The 16,865-nt window shown below is 37.9% G+C and overlaps 1 protein-coding gene across 1 annotated transcript; it reads left to right on the top strand.

Moving 5' to 3' along the window:
- Nucleotides 1-1,266: 1,266 nt before the first annotated feature.
- Nucleotides 1,267-2,947, top strand: LOC145992756 (E3 ubiquitin-protein ligase Mdm2-like). Its single transcript, XM_083129144.1, has one exon. The coding sequence runs from the start codon at nucleotides 1,345-1,347 to the stop codon at nucleotides 2,200-2,202; it is 858 nt and encodes a 285-aa protein (XP_082985270.1). The 5' UTR covers nucleotides 1,267-1,344; the 3' UTR covers nucleotides 2,203-2,947.
- The last annotated feature ends 13,918 nt before the right edge of the window (nucleotides 2,948-16,865 follow it).

Raw genomic sequence — 16,865 nt, 5'->3', positions numbered from 1 at the left:
AGTTTTAAATTTTAATAGCTTATAAATTTACACTATCAATTTTGAGTAAAGGTTTTGCGTAACCCTAAAAGTACATTTAGAGACTGCAAGGTCAACTCTCGATATTTCAGATATATTAATAATTTTCATCACAACGTCTTGTAATAATTATTTGTTACTTCAATAACCTCCTCGCAAATGTTTCTCGCATATTAAAACATATATGCCAATTTCTGTTTATTTCCTTGTAATGCTGACCTCCGTGGCGAAGTGGTTAGCACAACGCTTTACGATGCCAAGGGCCCCCAGGTTCGAATCCCCGCCCGGGCATGGGTCTACTTTCCTTTCTTCAATTTCATCATATCATCACGCATCCTCATCTTTGCGATTAGCCATATGTGACAGATAGCGAAGTAAAATAAACTAAGTCTATTAATCAATTATTTTTTAAACTCTTTAATTATTCTTTAGCATGCCACGTTTTTGTTAAAATTATATTACGATTTGTAAAATGACGAAATTCTAAAGGAGAACACGCAACTTTCTTTGTAGCGCATCGGTCAGAAAGTTTCAGGAATATGGATTTTCAAAATACATTTTTTCACATGTACTTTGCTCCCTTTTAAAAGTAGCGCGTTTTCAATTATGTTACTAATCATTAAAAGGATGCCTCAATACCATCTTGGAGGATGACAATTATTAATTTCCCCCTCCTAAAAGTAATAATATACTTTCGCTCTCTGAATCTCCCATATAAATGCTAGGGGCCGTCTGCTTCAGCCGAGCTCACTGCTTCTCCGGTGACGTCACGCGTTCGTGGAAGATCGGCAATCTTCGGATGGCTTTACCTAATCTCTATATTCCTTGCTCGGAGGATGCTCGCTTCAAGTACGGTCTTGCACCTTTCGGACACGCCCTAAATATATTTTGCCAGAAATTCTGAAAGATGACTAAAATCGACTAACAGTTGATAGGGTCAGAGAAAAGAAGAAGATTCTGAACGCGACCTTCGACTTTTTCTTCAAAACATTCTTAAGGTCATACGAATTGTCCAAATCTTGCTGTAACCGTTAAACCTAGCAGCATATGCAAGACTATGCCTACTCATTTAATTCTTTCAAGTGATAGAACTTAATTTGAAACTAAGGGTTACTTTAAACTTCAAGAAACTCGAATGAAATCATGTATTATGACCTTGAGAAACTCTGTGGTGTTTGGATTCGGTGCTTCACTCTAGCCATGGTCAGAGTAAGGTGAAATCATCTTCAGTGCATGATCAAACTTGTTTTTTGCGGATTCGTTGCCTTTGGTATACATGTGTCTTACAGTACCGTTCATATTTTCTAACAGATTTGTAAGGAAGTGATGGAGGTCGGACCATCCAGAAAAAGACATGCTGATGAGGAATTGGCAGGTGAATGTAGTACCACTAAAAAGAGTTGTTCATGGGTGGTAGAAATACCAACGGAGCCACCTTCCGAATCGGAAGACTCTGTTTTTGGAAGTATTCATGAGCGAGAAACTGTATACGTTCGAGATACTTCCGATACCTCCTGGTCTTCGGCATCGGATGCAGCATCCGATACGTCATCCATACCAACTGACATTCTGGAAAAAGACTTTGAGGTAGGAAGTGTGTTTTATAAAGCATCACTAGAATCTGACGTTGCTGAAGTTATCATAAGGACGGACATTATCCACCAAGAAGATGAGACTGCCTTCTGGGCAGATAAATCTGACTCCTCCATCGACCCAGAATTGTCTGCAGGTGATATGTGGTCGTGTTCACAATGTAAACGTGTGAACAAACCTTTATCTCGATATTGTAAGAAGTGCTTCTACGTAAGAAGAAATTGGTTTGATTCGAGGCGAAAACGACGACGAAGGAAAAAAAGAAATGAACTGAGAAATACGCTTAAAACAGAAAATGGGCTTAACGGGGACAAATTTAAATTGGATAGTGGTTTAAGTAGTATGGGCTCTGTTGCATCAAGTTCCTCTCAGGAAACTTGCGCAAGTGCAATGAGCGACCAACCGACAGAAGATACTGACAATTGTGTTGTATGTAGAATCAGACCAAAGAATACTCTGATTGTCCATGGCAGTATAGCACATCAAGCGGTATGCTATCGATGTGGGAAAAAAGTATGGAGAACGATAGGAAAATGTCCAGTATGCCAAAGGAAAATAGAGTGTGTAGTAAGAAACTGTGGACGAAGGTAAATTATGGAAGTATAAAATATCAAATAGAGTTGTCGCAATTCCAATAAGAGCATTGATATATGTTGCAAAACAATAATAAAAAAAAAAGCCATGCACATTTGGAAAGGTCATCCATGTACTATTATACTGAATTATACGTGTTAGGGATAAGTCATGGTCGTGTCATGTTATTTGGTTATTGAGAGCTCTTGCAGCTTTTTTGGGTTTCAAGAAATCCTTTGGATACTTGATTGAGCCCTGTTGAATTTCTCGCACCTCTCGACTGGTTTACATATGTTTACCCAGGCTGGTCCAAAATGTAAGACATGGTTGAGGAATGTGAATTTTTGTTCAAGGTGATGTTCGACCGACGTCATTCGATTATTTTTCAGTAGAGTTTTCTCTTGGTTCTGGTAACCAGTTTTTATTTTTTTTAGTGAAAGTGGAAACCTTTTCAAATTCTACATTAAAATGAGTGCATCAAAATTGTACTGTATAAATTACACACTACCACTAAATTCGTTGACTGTACATTGCACAGCACCAAGAAGGCACATATAGGGTGTGGCATTAGCCCCCACATATTCTTGATCTTCTGTAATGGAAATGTGATTAGCACCACATGCAAGTATCCTTTGTCCAATCAGGGTTCTCCACAGGTGTGCATTTATAGAAAGCTTAGTGGTTCACTTTATGCAGGAGCCTGGTTGGAAAATTTACCCACTTGTGCTCAATCACCCCAGGTCTTCTGCATGGCAGTCACTTGGTCCTACTGGCTGATCCAACATTCCCCATTTGTGTTACACAAAGTTCCCAAGCACAACTACTTACAAATGCCATGGCTGCCACAAGTTAAGACACCAGAACCACTTACTCGGTGTATGCAATGATTTGACAGTATTCAGAAAGTGCATGGATATGATGTATTCTTTGTGCCATCGGCCAATTATTTCGATAATTATTGGTTAGAAACAACTATGTCCCACATTATATATTTCCCACGTGTATTACAGTCTGCAGCTAGAATGTACAATATAGAGAAAGTCTCCAATTTCGTTAATTTTCGGTATACTAACTAATTTTGGCCTCCTAATCACTAATCTGTTGTAAAAAACCGGGGGTCACGTCTGGAAATTGTACATTTTGATGAAAAATTGTTCGTTAGCACCAAAAACCATCCACGGGTAGCCCCACAAACCATTGACGTTAGCCCCAAAAACCATCCACGGGAAGCCCCACAAACCATTCACACGAGGTTAGGTTAGGCCTGTTAGGTTATGTTCCATTAGCACTCATTTCACCCCTACATTCATCGAATAAATAGGGATCGTACTAGAATTGAACATCATAAATCATTTTCTTGTAAAACAACGGCGTGGTTGGACACAATGACAGGATATTACATTTTTGTTCGTTAAACTACGCATATACACCTATACATATAAAAAATTCAATCGGCTTTTTTTCAAATTTTCAGACGTGACCCCCGGTTTCTTTCAACAGATTCGTGATTAGGAGGTCAAAATTAGTTAGTATACCGAACATTAACAAAATTGGAGACTTTCTCTATATTGTAAATTCGCTCCCAGTCTGCTTTAGTTTTTCGGAAAACAATATAACAATTACAAAAGACCAGATAATAAAAAGTGGGATACCAGTGGGAAACTAGATTGCAAGTCTGCTAATTAGAATATGTGCATATACAACACCTTATTTCTTCATAATAATGCATCCTCCCAACCCCCTTGCAGCCACAACTTAATGAACAGTTCATAATTTGCCAACTTTTCCACAATTTTATATATGGTTGTTTTTACCCTGGTATAAAGAGAAAGTAGGGGTAAATTTAGCAGTCACTTCTGTTCTTGCAAAACAGGTGCATATGATACCTGCTATAAAACCTAAAACTGACACTTGAATGAACTCCTGATCAGTATAATTTTAAAAAATCAGTTGGGTAGGCATTAAGTATATTTACCATGATGCATTGCCCTGTTTTTTCTATTTCTTTTTCACCTTTTTATTTTTTTGTGGAACTTTGAATTGCTTAGTGACTATATGATATCAGGTCCTAGCATGCATAGGTTAATATTATCTAGCTACTTTGTACACCCGAGTAGCTATTGCTTAGGCTTTGGGAAAACCACTGGAGAGATCACGTTGTGTTGGTTTATATTTTATTACAGCCCCTCCCCTGCCCCATCTCCTTCCTCCCACTGATTCAATTTTTGCAACAATCTTTGATGCTCTTGTACTTGGAATTGCACAACCTATTGTTAATCAGACATTACACTGGAACTGTATACAAACTTGAAAGACCATGCTCAGAGTGCTTAGATAGCTTTAGTTTCCAAAAATACTCCTCATTTCTTTAGTGGATATCATATACTGTGTCAGATTGGTAAACGTTACTGAATAAAAATGTCCGTACTGTATTTTGTTACACTGAAGGAAAAGTTTACTAATACCTTGTTGGTACTATTAGGATTTAAATATTCTCATATTGCTCCTGTACACATAGCCATAGTAGAATCAGCAATATTGCTGAAGAAATCACACTGTCAGTGTATAATAATATACTTTATTTCTAGTTAAAAAATATTTCTTCTGTAATTTTCAAGGAACATCCAATATATGTCTTTTAACAAATGAATTAATGTACATTAAAGAGAGAGGAAAAGTTGCTAACTAGTATTAAATTGTGCTTAAAACTTACGTGGACATGACTAGTTACAAAAAAAGAAACTGGATTCTAAATTTTGCATTCACAATACCAGAGTTTATTTACTGCTGGAAATGTATAATATTAAACTCCCAAAGGATGAAAATGTTACACCCTACACTTCAACTGAGTTCCCACTCTTGTAGATATGCAGTTTTTTTGTGTTATATCGGGGAAGTTTATATGTGAAATGTCATTTCTTTTAAATGCCATCATGTGCCATGCCACAAATACATCTAATAGTTTTTTTTTTAAATTTATGCTTCAATCTAAGCTGCAGGCAGAACAACAATTAATTGTTTAATTTTGATGAATTATATATTTTTTTCTGTCGGCTAAATTTTGCCACTGTTATTGTAAAGTGCAATATTATTCATTATGAAGTTTTGTTTTTGCCACTTTGTTTTTTATATTGTGGCTATATATCTTTCTATGTGTAATATTGTTGGAACCTGGCACTAATAATCTTTCTCTCAGGTACTTTGCAGAAAGGAAAGCATTATTTTTGTAGCATAATAATAAAAATCTTGTCTAATATAAAATGCTATTTTGTGTGTGTTTTGTGTATACATATACAGTGTGTCTGGTTTAAAAGTATAATAAAAGGAAAAATAATAACTTGTGAGTTTATTAAGATATTTTTGTACAGTTTTCTTCTACAAAACCCCACAGCAGAAATCTCGTAATCTTCCTGATCTGCAACGTCACATCTGGAATGTGATGCCAGTAATTCTGTACAACACATGCGTGAAGCTTGAATATACATTGGACATCTGTTATGCTACTAATGGTGTACATATCGAGGTAAATTAGGTGTGTAAAAAACTTTTTGAGTTACTCGTGTAGGTAGAAGGAATCTGTAAGGAAATATCTTAATAAACTTACAAGTTATTATTTTATTATACTTTTAAGCCAGACTCACTGTGTATGTATAGCTTGTTGTCCCTAGGATGTAATTTTCTTGAGGGTTGGATTACCATATTCAACATATTTCACACTGTATAGTTATTGCATGTGATGTGTATATATATATATTTTTTTAATCTTGATGTGGTATACATAGATTGTATTTCAGAATATTTCAAAGAGAATTATTGTTTTTCACGGACTGCATTTTTTTTTTCATCTCACAGATTGAGTTATCTTAGTTTGTCCTGCAGAATGCCTCTGAAGAACAATAATTACACTTGTTTAATTTGCAATTTTCTGAAACATGAATATTCATAATTAAGGTACTCATGTTTTCCACTGCCACCATCCTCGTTGGAATTCGTTGTGTTGTTCCTTGGTGCGTTTCTGTTGTTTTTTTCCTAAATCACCACTGGGTGTGCTGCTGTCGCCTCTATGTCTGCGTATATAAAAAAAAAACATCATGCACTACAACCATGAACTGAACATAGTGGTCAGGCACACCATGCCTGGCTTCCGTTACTGCAGCAGTTAACACCGGTGAACAGCAGACGACATATCCGCAGACCTTTTGCACCCTGATACATAGTCCATTCAATGCCGTCTTGAAACTAGAGTAATACAGCATTGTATGCTGTTCAAAGCATTTACTAGCCTTATCCTTGCTTATGAATTCATAATCATTCTTTAGTAAAGCACCTACGGTGACATTCACTCATTCAAATTAACGAAATTCCCGCTACTTGTCCGTCACTCTGTGTTGTGCAGTGTTGCAAATTCGCAATATTATGTAAAGTCTATAATCTTGAAACACCGGACTAGACAGAATCAGAAAACATGATTTAGACTGACAGTGACTGACATGGGAATCTCTAGATTACACACGTCTTGATGTATATACCACAAACACGCACACACTACTTTCAACTTCATGCGTTTTATCTAGAATGGTAAAATCAACACACTGCAAAATATTGTAGGGAAACCTTTGAGAAAAGCCAAAGTGCTTGGTGCAAATATAACCAGTGATGCTTAAAATCGTACGGAATGTTACTTTAACATTTATTAAATGATCCACCTACGCTTCCTTTCCTTCCCACATAAAACATGCTCAAATTTCAGGAACCTGAATTCCCCCAGCTTGTCAAAGAAAAATGCCAGATGCATACACTGGCAACTGCTTGCAAGAAGGAATTTGTAGAGGGCGGGGACACAAGCTTTTGGCGTTACAGATGGGCAAACTGTGCCATTCAGTGTTGCTACCCGACCTTTATAGAAACATCGTTACAATTCGGTAATATTCCAAAGATGTTATCGTATCTAATTGCTATATAGCCAATTTCGCAACTACAAAGTTTTATTAATCTTCCAACACGGGTGTACGTAATAAGATCTTCACATTTCTTGTATCTAATTCGTAAGGGAAAAAATAACATAGTTGGAGACACTACTTCTCGTGGTCAAGAATCTTCCGAAACACTGTTACCCTCAAGCACACGGCTATTTATAGCTTTCCTCCCCTCGACCCTGCAAAACCTGCCCTCCTCTCCCTTGCCATGTGGTGGTTCTCGAGATTTTGCGTAGTGTTTATAGGTTGTAAATATCATTGAATGTTGATGTGGATTCAACAGCAAGTGTTACAAAACATCTACATTTGAAACTTTGAACAAGTGGCGATACCAAAATTGCGGTGGATCCAGAGTATTGTGTTGAATCGTTAACTTCTGAACAGGTGTCTTAAAAACAAGCATTTATGCGGTACGCAAGGAAATTCAACCGAACAAAAACGCGGATGGCACATTTTAGCCGATTTTGGACTTGCTGCCGTTAGCAGGAAAGTGGATGTTTTTTTTTCCATGGATATGAGTTTGTCTACGCTGGTTAAATTATTGCATGATTCATTTGGTTTATTTTACTTCGCATTTCTGCCACACTTGGTTAATCGCAAGGATGAGTGATGATATGGTGAAATTGATGAAATAACACTCACAAAGGACATCCATGCCCAGGCCAAGATTTAAACTCTGGACTCCTGGCATCGTAGCGCACAGTGATAACCACTCCGCTACAACGGACAGCTGTGTGAATTCTTCTTACATGATATATTACCACTGACGAGAACTGACATCGTTGGTAAGTTTTTACCTCTATTTTATTATATTTTCTTCATCTCTCGTATTTACAACAGTGTTCAGTTTAAAACCTAATATTTGCACATTTTTAAAAGTCACTCTAGTCTCGAAACGTTGTGGAAAATTCTGACACTGAAGCTAACACGTGCGCTGGGAGGGAGGGTCAAGTGCTGGCGAATAGAAAGTGGGCACCGCGCGCATTAATACAAATTTCGGTAACTTATTGGCCACACCTACTTCGTTTTAAAGCTGGAAACAGAATAGTGTATGAATCGCCGGTTGCCAGAAAATTCACTGGCACAGCCAGTCTTTCTTGGATCGAGATTGCTTCTCTATATCTAGTATTCGGTTTTGCTACCTTAGGCCCTATCAAGTTCATCAAATATTCAAAATCTGTTGGCGACATTCTGGTAAAGTTTTTGTACTGTCCACTAACTGACTGAAACTGCATATCTGCCAGCAGGTTTGAACCACCATATTTAGTTCTACGTTTGTATAATTGTGTTTCCCACCAACGTCTCTGTTTTCCTTTCCTTTTCAATGCGTAATGCAGGTAAATGTATGCTGCAGCGACTTCCATGTTCGACTCTCAACTGGCGAACACGGGAATGAAACTCAGATTAACTCGCTTTATGTAGAGAAATTTGACACATTTAGTGTTTTGTGATGCACATTGCATTGTTATACGCACTGCAAGTACTTTCAATACTTCGTATGACCACCTTTGCCCTTCACCTTTGGCTCTTTTTGAGCCCATTGTAATCATTGTTTGTGTACAGTGCTGCCATCTATTCTTGGGACAGCAAAAGAAAGGATTATGGGAGACAAGATTATATCGAAGCAGACAAACAGTTTAATTCCATAAAAAGTTATAACAATCATCAAATATCTTTAGTAGAACACTTAGAAAACAAGGAAATATGCTTCTTTTTTTTAAGAGTCCAATAACTTGGCCAATACTGTATATTACATGTTGATTATTTCTTTGTCTCACTCTTGTAACCTACTTGAGCTTTCTCTCCTGATGACTTAAATGAAGTGAAAAGCTTCGTGGAGAGTTTTAATTTGTTTGTTCATGGTGTTGTTGTGTTCCCTTTTAAAAACAAAATCCAACATGACTGCTTGCACGTGGTGTTAGATTTTATTTTATTAAATGGAATATTTAATGACAAGCTACATATTGATTGATCTGGTTTGTTTTGCTTCACTTTTGACTAATCACGAAGATTGGGATGAGTGATGATATTATTAAATGGACACTCACAAACACCCATGGCCAGTCCAGGATTTGAACCCGGGACCCCAGGCATCATAGCTAATGACTGCTACAGAGGCCGGTGACATGATGACAAGCTATGTATACAACAAATTACAGGCTATTTGTAATCGTGAGCCAAGTTATCGGATATTCTACCAATATACCTAAAAAAAAAAAACTGTTCAGATTTACCTGCCTTGCCCCTCATGTACAGAACAGCAACTTTAGTATTCATCAATGTTAAAAAGTGTATTTGTTACCTTGCAAGATGACTTGAAGATAGACTGCTTCGTGCAAAATTTTAGGTTGTACGAGGATCACTATTTATATTTTGAGCCTTGTCAACACTGATTGAAGTTAGGCGCGATTTGACGTTTGCACGGAATCGTCTGGCATTATTGACCATAACATACTTAAAATGTTTTGTCAATAGCTTCATTTGTGTTGTTTATGTTGCCTTGGAGATTGCGCGACAACAATAAAATGGAATTAACTCGTGAACATTTTCGTGCAATGATTTTTTACGATTTTCGACGTGGATTATCAAGACAAGAGTGCATCGATCAACTTACTTCCACATTTGGCGATGAAGCCCCATCCTTTGCAACTGTGAAACGCTGGTATAACGAATTTAATCGTGGCCGCCATTCGCTCACCGACGAGATTCGCGAAGGTCGTCCAAAATCAGTTGTTGTTCAAGAAAACATTGATGCTGTGCAAAACCTAATACTGCAAGATCGTCATGTGACATACTGTGAGATTGAAACAACCATAGGCATTAGTTGCACCAGCATATATAAAATATTACATGATCATTTAGCTGTGAGAAAGGTATGTTCTCGTTGGATCCCACACAATTTGACAAAAACTCAAAATGACGCTCGCGTCAATTGGTGCAAACAAATGCTCAATAAATACAATCGTGGTGCTTCAAAAGACGTATATAAGATTGTAACAGGTGACGAATCATGGATATATGCATATGAGCCGGAACGTAAACAGCAGTCGACTGTATGGGTGTTTCAAGATGAACCCAATCCAACAAAAGTTGTTCGCGCTCAAAGCACATCGAAACAAAAGGTCGCCTGTTTTTTCGGGAAAACTGGTCATGTGGCAACTGTGCCTTTAGAGGAACGTAGAACAGTCAACTCTGAATGGTACACAACAATTTGTTTGCCAGAGGTCTTCGGTCAAATACGGAAAACAAACAAACGCCGTTGGATCATTCTTCATCAAGACAATGCCAGCTGTCACACATCTCGTCTAACAACCGACTTTATGAACATTCAAAAAATCGAATTGATGGGTCATCCGCCATACAGTCCTGATTTTGCACCAAATGACTACTTCTTGTTCCCGAATGTCAAGAATAAATTGCGTGGACAACGATTTTCATCGGCGGAAGATGCGGTTGATGCGTTCAAAAACCATATTATGGAGGTGTCTCAAGAAGATTGGAAAAACTGCTTTGACAAATGGTTCGAACGAATGCAAAAGTGTATTGACCATAAAGGAGAATACTTTGAAAAACAATAAAGCAGTTTTCAATGCCAAATTCCGGTTTTTTCATTGTTAGGCTGAAAATATAAATAGTGACCCTTGTAATACATTGTATGAAATGTTGCTGCATGGTAAGCAATTAATGTTAAAGATGTAACATGGAGCACCTATAGATTTTCACAACATAAATTCTCTCGGTTCACAAAAATAAGACTTATCGATATGGATGCTTAACTTTCCCTGTACATTCATTTCCATAACCCAGCCCAGGGTGACTACTGTCTGATTAAAAATTATAGATACTAGACTTTGGACTCCAATTAAAAATTAACTGGTAGACCTACATAAAAACGAGTTACATCAAAATTTAGCTGATTCAATCCTGCATTAATGTATCCTAACAATTTTTTTTAGTATGCCTTCTATTTTTTATCCTCGTGTCATTTGTATAAAGTTTTGCAAACGATCGCATTCTTTGGAATTCTTTAAATAAAAAATGGGGTTATCAATTTTGCAAAACAACTTTTGCTTAGTATTGAGCAGTCTTACAAATACAATATTGATCTTTTATTTTAAAGCTCTTTGCATCTGTCTTTAAAATCCATTGTCATTGTTAATCCACATTGTGAAAACAATTTTATACAGATTTTATTCAAAGGAGTAAAGATATGTGTGGAATGTAGCAACGATGTCCGTTGAACTGTGGAAACTGCAGGCTATCACTGCGAGCCAATGCATGTGGTGGACAGAATGTTCTCATTATTATCAGAGTCAGATTATCTGCCGTAATTGGGGCCGTGAGATCAAAAACTTTTTACTCTTGTAGCTTCCATAATTTTTATAACTGCCAAGATAAAATCCCTTCACAGTTTTAATAGAAATACAGCATTTTTATCTTTTTGTTTATGCCTGAGTATTATGGTCTTGACATAGTTTGATTGCAATTACATAAGTTCACAAGTTAAACATTCTTTTCTTCAGTATTGGTGTAAATTTCTACATCTTTGATCTTTGAGAGGTAAATTTTATTAGTCATATCCAGTGATTTCATCTATATTTTATGTCTCTGACATGCCAACCAATGTCTCTAAATCTTATAATTTTGCACACACAGGTAATATACAAGGTAACCAAAAAAGTTCTTGCCGTTTTTACGTCCCTTTAATAGTGTGCTCAGAGAGAGGAAACGAAATGATGCATGTGCCTGCCAAGCGATTGGGAGTTAGTCTGACCATCGACTGTCAGTAATACAGGCACGTTCCGCACACACAGCAGTCGTAGCTCGTACAGTGTCTAAGAGAAATGGAGGTATCAAAGCAGCTTGTTCGTGTGTGTGTGTTTTGTATGACTTTAAAGTGGGCCTGTCAGCTGCCGCATTTGCCAGGCATTTGGGGAGAATGCCGGAACGAACGCACTGCCAGGCATTGGTTCCAAAAATTCCGTTCGGGAGATGTGAGCCTTTCGGATGAACCTCGCAGTGGACGACCACATGTGTTGGATGACGAGGCCCTGAAAGCAGCCATCGAGGAGGACAGTGGTCTAACGTGTGATGAACTTGCACAAAGGTTCCATGTTTAGGAACCTGCACCTGCATGGGATAGGGAACTCATACAAGTTAAGCAAGTGGGTACCCCACACATTGTCGGCAGCCAACAAGGAACAACGAGTGACAGCCTGCCAAGCGTACCTGACATTGGTTGTCGCCACGTGACCCTGTTCCTTACAGCTCAAGACCACCTCTGCACCCACAAAAGGTTATGCTCTCTGTATGGTGGAATTGTCGGCAAGAGGTGCATTACAAGCTCCTTCCACCTGGTCAGACCATCACGGCTGACCTCGACTCTCGGCAGTTGCAAAGGGTACACCATGCATTGCTGCAGAAGGAGCCGGCACTGGTGAACCGCAAGGGTGTGCTGTTCCTGCACGACAATGCCAAGCCACATGTGGCAAAGAGGGCCCGGGAGACACTGTGCCATCCACCATATTCACCGCACCTTGCACCAAGAGATTACCATCTGTTTGATTCCCTCGACAACCACCTCCGTGGGAGATCCTTCGTAAATGAGGGAGACCTACGGAACGCACTCAGTGACTTCTTTGCATCCAAGCGCGCCGAGTTTTATCACCAGGGTATTGTGCAGCTGCAGGAACGTTGGCAAAAGGTGTTGGATGCTGATGGAGATTACTTCGAAACCTAAAGGTATGTACCGTCCACTGTATTGCTCTTCTTTATCACTGCTCTAGAATGGCAAGAACTTTTTTGGTTACCTTGTACTATGTAGAAATTTCAGAGAAAAATGCATGATGCTCTACCAGCAGTAATTAATGAAATAAGACAGAAGGTTTTTGTTCTCAGCAAATCGAAATCTGGATATTTTTTAAGGGTCGGAGGAAAGATGTGCCTCACTTTACAACACACTTTCTGCCATTTCGTACACTTGACACTTCCATTCATCAAAACAATATATTTTTTGGTACCTTTTCATTTACATGCCCAGTAACGTTTTGCAATTGAAATTGGAGTTTCAAGAGATTAACTTTTTTTTTTTTTTTACCCCTTGACTGTTGATTTACAGTTTTGAACCTTATGGAGGAAACCACAGCTTTTCTCATTTGACCAGAGCTGCCATTTTAAATAAGAATTATGGTGCATTTAGCAGAGAAAATTGGTCTCTGGTACGATGCAGGTTTATATTTTTACACTTACTGCTGTTACACAAGTTTTCAGTTGGCAAATGAGTTGAAAAAAAGAACTTACTATTATAGCAAACAGAAAACTTTCCATGAAGGTATAAAGACAGGAAAGTTGCAAATGAGAAAAGTTAATCAAAAGCTTTTCGACACAGATACTCTTGTTTCTACTTCGTGTGACAGATGTCATTATTAGGGAATGGATTATAGGTACATACCTTTTTCTTCTTTTTTTTTTTTGCTATATTCTAGGCATATGCTATTTATAGATCTTTGCGTTTCATGTACACAGCACTCTACTGAAATTGTATAGGACCTAAAATGCATAAATGAACTATAAATTTGTAGAAATGCCTAAAAGCCCTATTTTGACCTGCAAAATACCTTTTAAACCTTTTACGTAACTTTAAAAGTAACTTTTATTAAGAACTACCCTTAATTTCCACCACAAAGGTTTGATTACAATGACACCTTGAACAAATCCAATCGGCAAAAGAAGCAATGCAACAGCATGAGTTGTCAGCGTCTGTACAAATTTCCACCATCTTCCAGCCTGCATCACAAAATTGGAGAAATGTGGAGTGAACTGACTGGATAAAACGTTGCTGTACTTCCCAAGCAATTGAAGGGATCATAGGTGTGGCATACCAAACAAAGATGCAGACTGTTCATCAAGGATAGATGACTCATTACGAACATGCCTGCAGTTAGAGTTTTGAGGTTGAGTATTTTGAGCCCACTTTATACACAGATAAATTAATCGGGACTGGACCTACAGTTGAAAATGGGACCTGAACCACTATGTGCCTTCAACGGATATCGAACCTATGGCCTCTTCGTTGCAAGGGAAGGACGTTACAACTACGCCACTGGGAGGCCCAAACAGGGACGGCGGCAGGGGTGGGCACGGGTGGGCAAGCGCCCACCCAAAAATTCCTGTGCCCACCCGATTGCCCACCCAATCAAATTCAATAAGTACCTACATATACTTGATATGAATGATTCGTTAAATAAGTGTATTCTGGTGTTCATAACATGTATATTTTACTTGTGAATATTATCTATGCTAGAAATGTTAACATATCAACCCATAAAAAGCCAATTTTGTCATTAGAAAGTGAAAGCAATTACTAGAGCTATTGAAACAAAAACTGTGATCAAATGAATACTTCCATGTTTAAAAGCAGTAAGTAGGCTTTTGAGGCTCAAAATTATTATGCTGGGTATGATCAAGATTAGATCAGAATTTAGGGTGAACTTGAGGGCTGCAGCTCCGGGACTCCACATACGTATATAAATCCCGGCCTGGGTATGGTTAAAATAATCTCCAAATAAACAAATAAAAACATCATCTTAGCGTTACTTCCTCCGGTAACACAATACATTATTTCAACTTTTTAATTATTATTATTATTATTAGAATAATTTAATCAAGAAGACTTAATTGGCCATGTGACACGAATGGTAGAGGAAAGAAGAGTTTATAGGATTCTTGTTGGGAAACCTGATGGTAAGAGACCATTAGGAAGGCCAAGACGAAGATGGAGGAATAACGTTGAGATGGACTTAAAAGAAATCGGCAAGGATGGGAAAGATTGGATTGATCTTGCTCCGAATAGGGGCAGATGGAAGGCTTGTGTTGCTGCAGCCACAAACCTTCGGGTTTAAGTATGCTAGAGAGTATAATATTGTTTTAATTAGCTCTGCATTGAAATTCCAGAAGTGTCATTTTTATTTCATTACAATTTTTATATATCTGTTGTCTTCCAACACCAATAAGGTATGCAAAATATCAACTTTATATATATTTATTCTACTAATAAGAAGGAATCACAATAATCACTACAATACTGAAGTGAATAAATTTTAATAAACAAGTTATGTATGGAAAAAGCTACAGAATTATTCAATTACTAATGAGTGGCTTATCCTATTTAGAAATCCTCGTCCCACACATAAATTTTGCCACATTAAACAGAATCTGTAGATACAGTTGAAGTAAAGAAAGAAAGTTATGTCACGAAGTATCCAGAAGACGATTTTGTTAGTTTTCGTTTTAAGCCCACTTTTATGCTCAGATAGGCTAATCGGGACTAAACCTACAGTTTAACGTGTAGTCTGAACCTGTGTGTATTGTGCTTCCACCAGAGGAGGGGGAAGTCGAACACAGGACCTCTTCATTATAATGCGACAGCGTTATGCCATTGGGGAAGAATATACAGAAAGAACTCTCACCAAACGTGGCATTTTATCACCACAGAAGATGCGTCCATTTTAAGAGGGTGATTGCCTGAGACAAATATTTGAGACTTTCGGAAAACAACGTCATTGTTAACGGAATTAGCTGCCTTGATCCACTAATGAAACGCTGTGCAATTGAAACTACCGCCTCAACTTTTTAAGAGCTATGGACTAATGAAATTCCATTTTTTGAAGAGTAAGTTCTGGTTGATTTGTTTTATTTAAAGCCATTTTCTGTTAATTTTTATAATGGCGACGATAAGGTTCAATGGTAATTAGATGAAAGTAGCGAAGGGGCGAAAACAAACACATACTGACACTCAAAATACAAATCCTCATAAATTATTACTTTGACAGTGGTTCCAAGCGCCAGGGACTCGTTGCCCTGAAAGAATAAAGTTTCCAGGGTATGCTGCACAGGGTAGAGGTTGAAATTCTAGTGTGTTCGAAATGGTCACACCATACAACCCAAGTCATCTATGAAAAATAGATGAATTATTTCTGGCACGGTGATCAACTTCGATGAATTCCCTGTGTCCTAAATCATTTTGTTACCTCAAAAAATATGTTCATGTGACCATACGTGTATTGCTTCTCCCGCATTAGTAACATGACAGTTCAGAAAACGAATAGCAACTAGGTAATAATCTATTCAATTCTGAACAGATTTTTCAATCTTACTTGTTTATTACTTATGAGTGATATTTTGTCAAAATAACCTTTCATTAGCCTAGGAATACTTCCATGGACAATGAACAAAGAATTTGTTCTCAGTGTGTGTTTTAAATCATTCCTAATAAGACGTTAATTTAATCCAAACATTCAGTGGCGGCGATTAGGAGGACCGGGAAGTGGGGGATGCAGTTCCCCGCCACATTTTGCCACTTTTTGCCCCCGCACTATGGTCTCTTTATGCTAAGCCTTTTCTACCAAGAATAAGTATATTGTCCTTGACCCTCAAATGTTGGCACCCAATCGCTCGCTACTGCAAACATTCAGATAGATTTCTCAGTTGTACAAACCTTGTAAGCTAAGAAAAGTGACCCCCAAGGAGTAAGAAACTCGTTCAGTCAAAAACTCATACGATGAAAATACTATGCTCAGGAACATGCATTTACATTACGAGAAACTTCACGATGGTCTACCATCGCACTTTCTGTCATTGTCACCGAATACATAAAATCAAGTACGTGCCTTGTATTTGCAACACAAGCTTAAACCTAATTCACAT

Source organism: Lepisma saccharinum, chromosome 9, assembly GCF_977018435.1.
Source record: "Lepisma saccharinum chromosome 9, izLepSacc3.1, whole genome shotgun sequence".
In the NCBI taxonomy this organism is placed as follows: Eukaryota; Metazoa; Arthropoda; class Insecta; order Zygentoma; family Lepismatidae; genus Lepisma; species Lepisma saccharinum.
The sequence above is the reverse complement of the archived record's forward strand: the minus strand, read 5'-3'. Positions and strand labels throughout refer to the sequence as shown.

Coding starts and splice junctions, on each gene's coding strand:
- LOC145992756 (XM_083129144.1), top strand. CDS start 1,345: ATGGAGGTCGGACCATCCAGAAAAAGACATGCTGATGAGGAATTGGCA.